This window comes from Sphaerodactylus townsendi, linkage group LG05, assembly GCF_021028975.2.
Source record: "Sphaerodactylus townsendi isolate TG3544 linkage group LG05, MPM_Stown_v2.3, whole genome shotgun sequence".
NCBI classification, from domain to species: Eukaryota; Metazoa; Chordata; class Lepidosauria; order Squamata; family Sphaerodactylidae; genus Sphaerodactylus; species Sphaerodactylus townsendi.
This window is the reverse complement of record NC_059429.1, coordinates 21,407,806-21,421,858: the sequence shown is the minus strand read 5'-3', so window position 1 is coordinate 21,421,858 and position 14,053 is coordinate 21,407,806. Positions and strand designations below refer to the sequence as shown.

Here is a 14,053-nt window from a genome sequence, read left to right as displayed (position 1 = left end):
AATAATTCATGAGGTTCTCTACCATGCCCCAAACCTGAAGAGACGTCATCCTCCATTGCCCTTGCTTCTTACACTCCATTATCAGCCTCCAGGTGGCGCTACACCAGCACATTTCGCAACAGCTGCTAGCAGCGATAGTCATGATAGTAAACTCTAATATTAGCCATGGTTGCTAAATGTACGACAAAGTGAACATTACAGAAGGTTCCTTCCCACACCGAGCCAGCTAGCAATGACTTGTTTGCTCCCAATGTATTGGGATCATTCCTTCCCCAAAAGGTGCCTCCACAGAGCTTGGGAACATGGAAATCTAAGTTCGACGAACTCATCATTTCACACGCTAAATGATTGGCCTTTCGGAAAGTTATTTAGTTCATGGAAACCAAGCCTAAACACTGAATCACTTCTTAAGACAAATGGGTGTGTGTGTGTGTTCTCTGAGAAAGACAATTGCTGCAACCGAGTCGTACCCCCCTTGCCCTATTAACTTCCGATTAATTATGCAGAACATAAAATATTCCTCAGCATGACAAATGTGCATTATTGCCGATCATTGACCCATGCAAAGCCTTTACAGAGATTAATTATTGTTATTTTAAAGTGGTTAAATTTGCAAACATTCATGTATATATACACGAATCCTCCGTGTTGGCCTCATTTCAAGAAACTGGAGAAGGTATAAAATAGTTTAATATGCTCCACATTCATAACTCTTTCTTTTTTGTATTGGTTTGGATGGCCTTGGGAGCCCAATTTTGGCAGATCTCAGGAGCTAAGCAAGGGCAAGTAGAGAAGAAGAAGAATTATTGGATTTAAATCTGCCCTTTGTCTCCTGTAAGGAGACTCAAAGGGGCTGACAAACTCCTTTACCTTCCCCCCTCACAACAAACACCCTGTGAGGTAGGTGGGGCTGAGAGAGCTCCAAGGAACTGTGACTAGCCCAAGGTCACCCAACTGGCACGTGTTGGAGTGTACAAGCTAATCTAGTTCCCCAGACAAGTCTCCACAGCTCAAGTGACAGAGCGGGGAATCAAACCCGGTTCTCCAGATTAGAGTGCACCTGTACTTAACCACTACGCCATGTTGGCTCTTGGATGGGAGACCACCAAGGAAGTCCAGGGTTATTAAGCAGAGGCAGGTAATGGCAAAGCTCCTCTGAAGGTCCCTCACCTTGAAAACCTTCAGGTTTGCCAGAGCCAGCTGTGACTTGATGGCACTTTACAGATGTTTTCATCCCCATACCAAGCTCAAAAGCCTTGCAGATGAAAACTTGCTTTAATCCACTAAAACCAGGGGCTGATGGGAATTGTAGTCCAGGAACATCTGGAGAGCCACAGGTTGCAGACCCCTGCACTAAAACCAGCTCCCAATCAGCTTCAGGCTTGCTGCTTGACTGAACCTTGCATCTTTGGTGTCTTATTTGGTATCTTATTTTAGTAGATTCATGAATGCAGACTAGGTAACAGCCATGTCATCTCCGCCCCCCTCCCCCCCATCCCAAGACCAGCGACGAGATGACTCCTCCACCCACCACCATGCCTTCCTTTCCAAATCTTGGGTGTCTATTGCCCAAGCGCTGAGACGTACTTGCCTTCCTGTGCTGGGGTCATGCTCAGCTCCTCAAAATCCAGCGGCCCTGGGAAGAAAAACAAAAAAACAAAAAACAGACATCAGAACTGGTGTATCTGCCAGAGGGACAAGGGGAGTCAATTGACCCCGGGTGCCCCCCATTAGGTCTCATGGGGCCTGCTACCTCAGCCCGGCTAGACCTTTGCCAGCTGAAGGAGAACCCTGGCTGGGCTGCTGCCAGCCACCCCTCAGCCCGGCCCCACCAGGCTCAGTCTCGGCAGGCTGCCCAGGACTGCCACCGGCTAATGTAAGTGGGAGAAGCGAGAGGGGGAACTGCAGGTGGGAGAGCAGGGGCGTGAGGTTGGGGAAGCTGGCCCGGAGCAGGTGTTGCCCTGGGTGCCATCCCCCCCCCCCGGATGTCAGCCACTCTAGGATATTTTGCCAGGAGGTCCTCCCAACTTCCTTGCCACAAACAATAACTCCTGACCTGGTGGGTGACGGCCGGTTCCTTTGCTCTCAGCAAAGTTTCGTAGCAACGTCTCTACCCCGATGTTCTCCATGTTCTGTTTGAACTCCTCATGGACCTACAGTGGGGAGAAGGAAAATGTCACAACCGACTCCCAAGCCAGCCTCCAAAGTTAAGCAGCTTGGTCACTTGTGCCTAGCAGAAAATTGACCCCTCCTGTCCGCCCCATCTATGTTCCCACCCGTTACCACTGTGGATGAGTTTTTTTTCCTCTTGTGGTCATTTAACCTCCCTTCAAAATACGATGCAAGAAACTACGGAGAACATCTGAAACAGCTTTCTGCAGATTCAGACCACTTGCCTATCAACCCCATTTTGGCCCTGCTAAACCTCTCTGGCTACACGGCATTTCCTCCCAAGTCCCACCCCTATTTCCTCTTCAGCCCTCCCAAGCCTACACCACATTTTGCTTTCCTACTGGGCTGCCCTCGTTTCCCTCACCTGTCCGATCTGCACATGGGTGTCTTCCACAGAATGCACATAGGAAGCAATCAGGGCCTTCATATGGCACAGGTGAGAATCTTCTACTTCTTGGAAGCGCTACCGAGAGAGAGGGAGAAGAGCCGTGGATGAAGAGGTTGAAGTACCTGTGATCAGGATTCCTCTTAGGCAGGGGTCTTCAAACTATGGCCCTCCAGATGTTCATAGACTACAATTCCCATGAGCCCCACCACCTGGCCATGCTGGCAGGGGCTGATGGGAGGAGTAGCCCCTCAGGCTATCTGGAGGAATATAGTTGAACCCTATCTCGTCAAATCGTGGCCAGAGAACCACCTGAAGTTTATTGAGAGCCAGCTGTGGTGTAGTGGTTAAGAGCAGGTGGATGCTAATCAGGAGAACCGAGTTTGATTCCCCATTCCTCCACCTGAGTGGCAGAGGCTTATCTGGTGAACCAGATGTGTTTCTGTACTCCTACATTCCTGCTGGGTGACCTTGGGCTAGTAACAGTTCTATACAAACTCTCTCAGCCACACCTACCTCACAAGTTGTCTGTTGTGGGGAGAGGAAGGGAAAGAAGCGTGTAAGCCACCTTGAGTTTCCTTACAGGAGAGAAAGGTGGAGTATAAATCCAAACTCTTATTATTGTTATTATTGATCTGAAATGCTTTATCAACCACGCTCTCAGCAGAAAAGCTTGAGGCAGTGAAGAACAACATCCAATCTTATAAAAAGTCAAAAGCATCAACAGATAATACTTTTCATGGCAGCAGACAAAAAAAGGAAGCAGGAAACAAAAAACACCTGCTAATACACAGACCCACCAAGAAATACCCACCCTAAGAAAATGCTTAGGAGATACCACCACAGAAAAGGCCCTGTCGTTGGTGTTCTTCACCCCATTACGGGAGGCTGAAACCTAGGGACAACAGTCTACCTGGACTAACCTGGTTGTTAACCCCTCATAACCTTATCTGCTATTTCCCCGCCCCAACCGAACTCCAATTATGGAACTCCCTCCAGAGCAAGAGACTCCTGGCAGAACTTTATCTTTCAAGACCAATTTACAAGTGATGGTTGAGTTCTAGAATTGGTGAGTATTTTAAAAAACTGCTGAGTATTTTTTTAAAAAAACTACTCCGTTGGGGGTGGGGAAGGAAGAGATAGTGCTTAGGAGCAGCAGAGTCTAATCTGGAGAACGATGTTTGTTGCCTGCTGGGTGACATTGGACTTTTTTTCAGTTGTCTCCAAACTCTCTCAGGCCCACCTACCTCACAAGGTGGCTGTTGTGGGCAAAGGAAGGGAAAAGTATGTCCCTACTAGGCCTCTGCATTCAGCAGAGGTCAATTTACTGACAGTCCCTGGCCCCTCCATGATGCTGGCCTCCACTCAGGCCAGGACCTTTACAGCCCTGGCCCCTGCCTGGTGGAACACTCTTCCTCCAGCTGTTTAGGGCCCTCACGGGATCTTCTGAAGTGATTTCCGTAGGAGCCTGCAAAATGGAGAGTTATTCTGCCGGGCTTTTGGAGTGTCCAGCCGCTGAAAGTGCCCCCCCCCCTTCCATTTTTATGGGAATTAGGAGTCCCATTACCATCTGTTGGACCCACTTGCCTTCTTTTCTCCTCTCTAGGAGAGGGTTTCAAGAGAGGATATTGCAGAGACATTGTTATGTATTAATTGCTGCATTTTAATTTATATTATTTAGAGATTAACTTATATTTGGTTTTATGTTTATCTGTATTTGAATGTCATGTTGTTCACCGCCCAGAGCCCTTCGGGGGTTGAAAAAATAAATAAATAAATAAAAGGAGTTTGTGAGCCACTTTAAGACTCATCACAGTTGTGAAAAGAGGGCTCTAAATCCAAACCCTTCTTCAACTTCTTCAAAAGTTTGCAATGCAGTCCACAGGGTGGAAACATAAGCCACCCCCACACCCCCACATGCACACCCCTATCAGCTTCATCCCCATACCAGAGCAGAGTCCAGCATCTTCTGCTCAAAATCATCGCGGGCCAAGTTGTACTTCTCCACAGCACGCCGGAGAGCTTCGACCGCCTTGCGGGATTTCAGTTCGGCCTTCACGTGGAAAAACAAAGAGAGATCCGTGTTAGAAGAGTCCCCCCACACGCACAGAAAACGCCGCACTCCCCTTCCCTGACACACCCCTAGCATTAATCCACTCGAGAGAGTGCCACGGTCAAACCACACAACGTTCTTCCTTCTCTCAACCTTTTACACTGTGTTTGGCCAGTGATATTTTTGTTGGCAAAGTAATTAACACAGCAAAGGTGACAAACAAGAAGCAAAGGTGACAGGCAAAGGGAGAAGGTGTTGACCCCATCATCTTATCTATCCGCCCCCTTGCTGCTCCCTACAAGGTCTTCTTCTATCTTCTGTGTACACCTGACGTTGCCTATTCCAACAAGTTTTCTCCCCTGCCATGACCTCTAGAAGAACCACCCACCAATGAAGAAGAAGAAGAAGAGTTGGATTTATATCCCCCTTTTCTATCTTCTTTGTACACCAGACGTTGCCTATTCCAACAGTTTTCTCCCCTACCATGATCTCTAGAAGAACCACCCACCAATGAAGAAGAAGAGTTGGATTTATATCCTCCCTAGCAACCCCAGTCTTCCTCGGTGATCCCCAGTTGAAGTACTAGCCAGAGCTGACCCTGCTTAGCTCTCAAGCTCTGATGTGCTTGGGCTAATCCAGGGTAAAATCATAGAACCATAGAGTTGGAAGAGACCCCAAGGGCCATCAAGTCCAACCCCCTGCAATGCAGGAACACACAATCAAAGCACTCCTGACAGATGGCCACCCAGCCTCTCTTTCAAAACCTCCAAAGAAGGAGGCTCCACCACACTCCCAGGTGGTGCATTCCACTGTCGGTATTTGGACTACCTTTTGTATGAAGCTATCTCAAATAACTGAAATTGAAGAAGAAGAAGAGAAGAAGAATTGGATTACATCCCCCCTTTCTCTCCTGTGAAGAGACTCAAAGGGGATTACAAACCCCTTTCCCTTCCCCCCTCACAACAAACACCCTGTGAGGTAGGTGGGGCTGAGAGAGCTCAGAAGAACTGTGACTAGCCCAAGGTCACCCAGCTGGCGTGTGTTGGAGTGTACAGGCTAATCTGAATTCCTCCACAGCTCAGGTGGCAGAGCGGTGAATCAAACCCGGTTCTCCAGATTTGAGCACCAGCTCTTAACCACTACACCATGCTGGCTCACTTCTCACTTCAATGGAACTTCTCTCCTTAAACCCCTCCCCCCCACACCTATCACCATTATTCAGAACAATCCTGCTGCCACAGGTTTGCCCCCCACCCTGTTACCTTATCAATCTCTTTCTGGCTTGCTCCTTCCCTACGTAGACGTTCCAGCTCCTGGCATCGGCTGTGGTAGTTCTCCTTGGCCTTTGGGAGATGCTGAGCTGCTCCCTGTAAGACTTGGACGGCTTCCAGGGTCCCTGCTACTTCGTCCTTTGACTAATAGAGTGGGGGAGGGGGAAGAGGAGGTAAAAGAACACAAGATCTTAAGCAGAGCAGAATAAGACTAGAAGTCCATTAAATTTCATATCCACCAAAGCAATCTATATGGAGACTGAACCCACAGGAAGAGGTATTTGACTGGAACAGCATGGTTTCTGCTGTTAAAAGCTGAAGAAGAAGAAGAAGAAGAAGAAGAAGAAGAAGAAGAAGAAGAAGAAGAAGAAGAAGAAGAAGAAGAAGAAGAAGAAGAAGAAGAAGAAGAAGAAGAGAAGAAGAGGAGAAGGAGGAGGAGAGGAGAGAAGAAGAAGAAGAAGAAGAAGAAGAAGAAGAAGAAGAAGAAGAAGAAGAAGAAGAAGTAGTAGTAGTAGTAGTAGTAGTAGTAGTAGTGGATTAATATCCCCCCTTTCTCCCTACACAGCTTCCACAGCTCAAGTGGCAGAGCAGGGAATCAAACCCAGTTCCTCCAGATTAGAGTCCACCTGCTCTTAAGCACTACGCCACTGCTGCTGCTGCTGGGCCCATCTTCCTCTGATCCAGTATGGTTCTTCTAAGGTGCTCAAAATAAACAACTGGGTCTAAATAAAAGCCATTTCTCCTGCTGAAAATTCACTTCACTATCTGACAGTCCATGGTTCTATCTCAGAGCCTCTGACGCTGACAGATATCTCATGCTGGATCAAAGTGCCCTCATTAGCCGAACGGGTCCCTAGGATCTGGCCCATGTCCACCCCTGCACCGCTGTTTATGACAGGTCTTCCTGCTGTGTTTCATTAGAGGGTACCCTTGCAATCGGTGTGATTTTCAAGCTAGCTTCATTGCGGTGCTTCATAGCCATTTTGTAACAAAAACAATTAAATGGTTCAAATTTAATACATTTCTTTAGGCACCCCACTGGGTTTTTGATTGTGTTTTTCCATTTAGTGTGGCCTCGCGTGGCTCTTTTGGTTTTCCATAAATCTATACACCTGCTTACCAGAGGCAAACATATTTCCCACCCGCTGCTAAAATAACCAGCAGACATAAGCAATGGGGAGGGGGGAAGAATCTCTTTTCTGAAATCAACGCAGAGGAGGAAAAAATGGGCGGTTGCTCAGCCTTCCTACTGGAATTTCCTACACTCTATTGCATTGTTGAAGGCTTTCACGGCCGGATTCAACTGGTCATTGTGGGCTTTCCAGGCTTTGTGGCTGTGGTCTGGTAGATCTTGTTCATAGCGTTTCGCCTGCACCTGTAGCTGGCATCTTCAGAGGTGTATCACAGAGAGCCCACAATGACCACTTTCCTACAATCGCTGTTTTGACAGCCAGTCTATATAAAAACCCACAGTGGACAAGTGGAGGGGTAAGGGGTGACCACAAATGTTCATTTATTTACACCCCTCCTTTCATCCTATTGGGGATCCAAAGTGGCTTACATCATTCCCATCTTTTCCAAAATATCCTCACAAAATCCTGGGAAGTAGGATAGCTTAAGAGAAGAAGAGTTTGGATTTATATCCCCCCCCCTTTCTCTCCTGCAAGGAGACTCAAAGGGGTTTACAATCTCCTTTCCCTTCCCCTCTCACAACAAACACCCTGTGAGGTAGGGTGGGGCTGAAAGAGTTCAGAAGAACTGTGACTAGTCCAAGGTCACCCAGCTGGCATGTGTCGGAGTATACAGGCTAATCTGAATTCCCCACATAAGCCTCCACAGCTCAAGTGGCAGAGCGGGGAATCAAACCCGGTTCCTCCAGATTAGAGTACACCTGTTCTTAACCACTATGCCACTGCTGCTCCTAAGAGATGGCCTAAGGTCACCCAGCAATTTTCCATAGCAGAGTGGGGATTGGAACTTGCTTCTCCCAGATCCTAGATCCTAACACTCTAACCACTCCCAGATCCTTTTTTCATTTTTTTTTTCATTTCAATTATATTTGTACCCCACCCTATCCCCGAAGTGCTCAGAGGGGCTAACAATATGATAAACAATACATTTCAACACTATAGCAATAATAAACAGTAACAGTAATAAAATACATAAGACTAAATAGAACCAATTTCAGATGGCGACTAAGCTTTCAGGCTATAGAAATTATAAGAACAAAAACAGCAGCATTAATAGACAATTCAGGTATCAACTAAATCCATACAATATCTAATACATCAATATAAATCAATACATTAGCAACATCAGAGTAGCAATACACAACGATCAAGTAGAAATATATTGATACATTTCCAACCAAATGTTTCCAACGCATCAATATATAAACTTCATGATTGGTGTTTGGAATATGCTGCCACAGGAGGTGGTGATGGCCACTAACCTGGATAGCTTTAAAAAGGGCTTGGACAGATTTATGGAGGAGAAGTCGATCTATGGCTACCAATCTTGATCCTCCTTCATCTCAGATTGCAAATGCCTTAGCAGACCAGGTGCTCTGGAGCAGCAGCAGCAGAAGGCCATTGCTTTCACATCCTGCATGTGAGCTTCCAAAGACACCTGAAGGTGGAGCCCACTCACGAAAGTAGCAGAGTGTTGATTCAGATCAGGACCTGTTTCTCCAGATGTCAGGACTGAGCCCCATCAGCCCCTACCAGCATGGCCAACTGGCTGGCAGGGGCCGATGGGGAACTGTAGTTCCTGAACATCTGGAGAGCCGCAGGTTCCTACTCCTGGGACCCCTAGATCAGAATTGCAGGAACCTGCGACTCTCAGATGTTCTAGAGACTACAGAGATTCCATCAGCCCCTACCAGCACTTGGCCAGTGGCCCATGCTGGTGAGAGCTGATAAGGAGAGTAGTTCTGAACATCTGGAGAAACACAAGGTCTGGAACTAGATGGACTCTGGTCTGATCCAGCAGGCTAGTTCTTATGTTCTTATGTTCATGACAGTACATGACCAATAAACTAATTTAAGCAACAAGGCAAAACAATAACAGTACAATATACACTATACAACATTACCGATAAACTAAAACTACCCTGTAAGACTAAACTACCCTTCACTATAACTGCTGCAAGAATAACTAACACCGCATAGCGACAGGCTACTAAGCCAACTCAAAATGTGTAGTCTCTTGGTTGCATTCTAAACTATCCTTCCAAAGGGTCTCGAGACCTGCAGTCACAACTCCCCCCATCCATCCAAGGGCACACGGGACTCCTTCGTTAACATGGAGCCAAGCCAGCTCACCTTCTTGTGCACCCGTATCTGTTCATCTCCATAACGTCCGATCTCTTTGATCAAATCCTGCAGCTTCTTCACAAGCTCCGCGTGGCACAGGGCCAGCTTGTCCGATGAGATGCGGAAGACCTCCCACAGGGGAGCAAAAGTCCTGGAAGAGAAAGACAAAAAAAGGGGGGAAAGCTTCACACAGGGAAACGTTTCCGTAAATATCGCACAGCTCTTTCCCCCTAAATGAAGTGCAGGAGCAGCAGTGGCGTAGTGGTTAAGAGCAGGTGTATTCTAATCTGGAGGAGCCACGTGGCGTAGTGGTGAAGTGCTTGCACTGCCACTCACACAGTCAGGAGTTCGAGCCCCCTGTGGCTCAGATATCCTGGCAGCTGGCTCATGGTCAACTCAGCCATCCATCCATTCCTTGGTCAGTAAATGAGTACCTAGCACATAGTAAAGAATAGCTGGGGAAAGCAATGGCAAACTACCCCACAAAAACGGCTTGCCTATGAAATCACGGCTTGCAGTGGTACCCCAGGGTCGAACACGACTGAAGGGGAAACTTTACTCTAATCTGGAGGAACCAGGTTTGATTCCCCGCTCTGCCATCTGAGCTGTGGAGACTCATCTGAGGAATTCAGATTAGCCTATACACTCCAACACAAGCCAGCTGGGTGACCTTGGGCTAATCACAGTTTTTCTGAGCTCTCTCAACCCCACCTACCTCATAGGGTGTTTTTTGTGAGGGGAGAAGGAGTTTGTGTCTCCTATAGTCTCTTTGAGTCTCCTATAGGAGAGAAAGGGGGGATATAAATCCAACTCTTCTTCTCTTAAGCTAGCCTCCTTCTTTGGAGGTTTTGAAAGAGAGGCTGGGTGGTCATCTGTTAGGAGTGCTTTGACTGTGTGTTCCTGCATTGCAGGGGGTTGGACTTGATGGCCCTTGGGGTCTCTTCCAACTCTATGGTTCTTTGATTTTACCCTGGATTAGCCCAAGCACATCAGAGTCAGCAGGGTCAGCTATTGTTAGTACTTCAACTGGGTATCACCGAGGAAGACTGGGGTTGCTATGCAGGCAGGGAATGGCAGACAACCTCTGGATGTCTCTTGCCTAGAACATCCTCTGGATGGGGTTCCCATGAGTCAGTTGTAACTCAATGGCATGCTTTCTGCTCGATACAAAAAAGCACACACAGTATTTCACCTGTGCATAGAAGTCTCTCTTTCTTTTACAGATCCATGAATAGCAAACAACGCCCCGTGTTCCTCCTTTCTCCTTTATGTATGACAGCAATCTATTTGTTTATTGCTTAGGTGGGCTACTTGAATTTATTATATTTCAACTGCAAAATTTCTTCTGCAAGCCCCACTCCACACTCTTTCTCAGAAGATGCACAGATATACACACACATAAAAGAAAAGGCAAGTCAGCTACCTGAGGTGCATGGTCCAGTGGCCCAGCTATCTACTAATCAGAAAGCTGGGGATAGACCTAGCTCTTCATTTTAATACCTTCCAGCCTCCAGCTATTCTACTGCAGTAGTTAGATTTGCAGGTTAAAACCGGCATTCTCCACAGAGTATCGCTCCACTGATTCAACATGACACCCAAACTACACTTCTTGTAGCAGTAGAAGTCACTCTTGCAGCCTTCAAGGAAACAGTACCGTATTTACTCAAATGTGAGAGGTAAAGATTTCATGCTTTTCTGTGAGACCCCTTACAGGTAACCTCTGCAAAGGCACCTCTCTGTAGTGTTTTGAGGTGATGAGTGTTATGCTATCTCCTTGCCTTCCTTATCTCTGCTGCAACGAATAGCTCTCACCTTAGAATTCTTCTTAGAAAGAACAAGATGGCTTAGTTGTACGTGGTAGAATAATTGAACATAATAGGTGTGTAGTGTGTAAGGGTGGTTCTGAAGTAAAAGAGGGTCCTTTCTCTAAATAAAAGTTGTTTTCTCTTACACAGAGGCCCCTTCCGCACACGCAAAATAATACGTTTTCAAACCACTTTCACAACTGTTTGCAAGTGGATTTTGCCATTCCGCACAGCTTCAAAGAGCATTGAAAGAAGATTGAAAGTGCATTATTCTGCACATGCGGAATGAGCCAGAATTTATTTAGAAGTTTAACAATGTAATGGTTTCAGTACAGTGTCATAAGTGCAATGGGTTCTGACAGATTGCATAAACTATTATACCTAGGTATACCTATTATAGCTAGGTATAACAGTTTCCAATATGTTTTCTAAAATTCCTTAATAGACCTAGCCCCAAAGGCTAATTTTCCTCACTTGCCACTTCAGCTCATAATTTCCACACAGAACTCATATTTCTCTCTCAGCAATTCACTCTTTCCCCCACTCTTCTCTCACACTCCCCTGACTGTCTCTCCCACAAAGCCTCTTGCAAACAGCGGGTCAAGTCTCTCCCAGAAAGGACAGCTACCATCCAATCATAACACACTTCAATCACACATCCAGCTCCCTCTTTCTTAATCTGCAGGCCTGTCTTTTTAAAGCACAGCAACACACACATAAAACCCCACAGTAAAACCTAGAAATAAAGCACACACAAAATGTTTACGTAGTGAAAGCATCACACAAGACTAGGCTAGGGCTTGCCATCCCAAAAAAGAGGGGAGTCTCCTTTAATTTGCATGTAAGTTATATTTGTATCCAATAATGTTTTCAAATCTGTATAATGTTGTGGGGGGGGGGGGGGGCTTCTATTTTAATATTTTTTAGGGATCATTTGGGATCATCTTCCTTTGGAGTTAATACAGTAATCAACTCCAAATTGAAGATTCAATGTTGATTACTATATGTCCTCCGAACAGCATCTCATATTTAACTATTCTCTAACTTGTTGTTAGTAGTGCTTGCCCATCACTTCCCTTCCAAAGAAACACACTCCGCTATGTAGTGCAATATGCAGGAGCTGCTGGTGTAGGTCAATTAGAATCACACTAAAAAGGGGGGGGGGGGGCAGCGGAAAGGATCCAACTGAGTACTCACCCCACCTGGGTGCTGTTTCCAGCCATCTTGGACATCTTGACCATAGATTTGGCATAGGCCTCTTCCACAGTCACCCTTGGAGGACCAAAGAGAGAAAGATTATCAGTAAGGTGCACTAATTCTCATCCTACACATATTAAGGCAACAGAGACAAACGGTGGCGTAGCGCCAATGGGACAAGAGGGGCGGGATGCCCCAGGGTGTGGGCGTGGCAGGGCCATTCCAGGATGGGGCATTCCAAGGCGGGGCAGGGATATGGCAGGGCGCACGTGTGCCCTGGGAGCCGTTCTCCCTCGCTCTGCTCCTGGAGGCAAAGGAATGCCTTTTAGTGCACAGACCTTCACAACAAGAACAGCCATGTATGGTTTGTGTAAACAGCCTGCCCCACGGTAGAGGAAATTCTCCATTGAAGAGAACAGAGGTTCGGCATGTAAATATTGACTCAATTGATCATTTAACATGCACTGTAAATGGGTTGAGGAGCTGTGCCTATTTCAGTGACACCAGAGACACCGGAAATCCTGGCCAAGCCTCAGATTTCACTAAGGTTTGCCCCATTTTCCAATTTGGGTTCTCCCCAGAACCATAAGAACTACATACTGGACTGCTTTTTAGAAAGTCAAGATACCCCAGCTTTTGGGCCCTCTATCAAATTCTACTGTCACGCAGTGTGATTTTAAAAGCACAGCACATACACAGGTCAACCCTCAACATAGGACTAGGCTTAGTTGTGGAGAAGATTATTTCTAGGACAATGACCAACAGAGGACCCCCAGGGAAAATCCTGCCAAAACCTGGGGGAGGGGATCAATGGCGAAGACAGTGGCACCCCCAACTGTCCCTTCCACAGCATGCCAGCAAATCTCACTCTGTCAATCACATCAGAAAAGATCAATAAACCAACACTTTTCAGCTGCAGAGATTAAAATTGGTGAGAACAGATTTCTTGCACATGGCCATTAAAAGAAGCCAGACGTTCATTCTTTTGCTAGATCTGAAAGTATGCTTTCTTAAAATACATATACCAAGAACAATTGCTTGTGAGTTTATTAAATTTTATCTCATACCGTGTTTCCCCAAAAATAAGACAGTGTCTTATATTAATTTTTGCTCCCAAAGATGCGCTATGTCTTATTTTCAGGGGATGTCTTATTTTTCTGTGTTCTGTTCGTCGGGCATGCTTCCAAACAAAAACTTTGCTACGTCTTACTTTCGGGGGATGCCTTATATTTTGCACTTCAGCAAAACCTCTACTACGTCTTATTTTCAGGGGATGTCTTTTATTCGGGGAAACAGGGTACCAGCAAATCCATTCAACTGAAATGCAGTTGAGCTCTTACAAGTTGCTCTCCTATAGCCTAGCACCTCAGCTCTTACAAAGCTCATCTTAACAGCTAATAATATTGCTTGGGGGAAGATCAACAAACCTACACTCTGCAACCACAGGGTGTAAAATTGGCATGAGGAAACACCAACGATGAAGACATTAATGAATGATGTATGATGAGACGGGGGGAGGCAGCCCACCCTCAGTGAGTCTGTACCTCTCTCGCACAAAATCAGCCAGTTCCTTGGCAGAGATCTGTCCATGCTTCATGTTGTGATACAGAACGTCAAAACCATGGTTCTTTTCTCCCTGTAGGAAGGAAACAAGGAAACGACTTGAGAAACACTAAATGTGGTTAGCATATCAAGTCGCTTTATACAGAATCAGCTGACTGACACAATGCTCTGGGGTGGGGGGGGGAGGTCTCCCCTAACACTTGATTCTTTACCTGGAGACATTTGGGATGGAACCTGGGACCTTTTACAAAGACCCAAAGTGGAAGCATGTTCTGAACACAGAAAATGGGCAT

The 14,053-nt window shown here is 46.3% G+C and overlaps 1 protein-coding gene across 1 annotated transcript in view; it reads right to left on the bottom strand.

Moving 5' to 3' along the window:
- The window catches only part of FCHO1 (FCH and mu domain containing endocytic adaptor 1), a 50,147-nt gene extending 36,319 nt beyond the window's left edge, over positions 1-13,828 (bottom strand). Inside the window, exons 1-8 of the mRNA XM_048497807.1 lie at positions 13,742-13,828; positions 12,198-12,272; positions 9,205-9,346; positions 5,873-6,025; positions 4,506-4,610; positions 2,537-2,635; positions 2,057-2,153; positions 1,592-1,636 (exon numbers count right to left, since the gene is read on the bottom strand). Of these exons, the coding sequence (XP_048353764.1) occupies positions 1,592-1,636; positions 2,057-2,153; positions 2,537-2,635; positions 4,506-4,610; positions 5,873-6,025; positions 9,205-9,346; positions 12,198-12,272; positions 13,742-13,794 (769 nt within the window). The 5' untranslated portion in view covers positions 13,795-13,828. The remainder of the gene's footprint in view (positions 1-1,591; positions 1,637-2,056; positions 2,154-2,536; positions 2,636-4,505; positions 4,611-5,872; positions 6,026-9,204; positions 9,347-12,197; positions 12,273-13,741) is intronic.
- Positions 13,829-14,053: the final 225 nt, after the last annotated feature.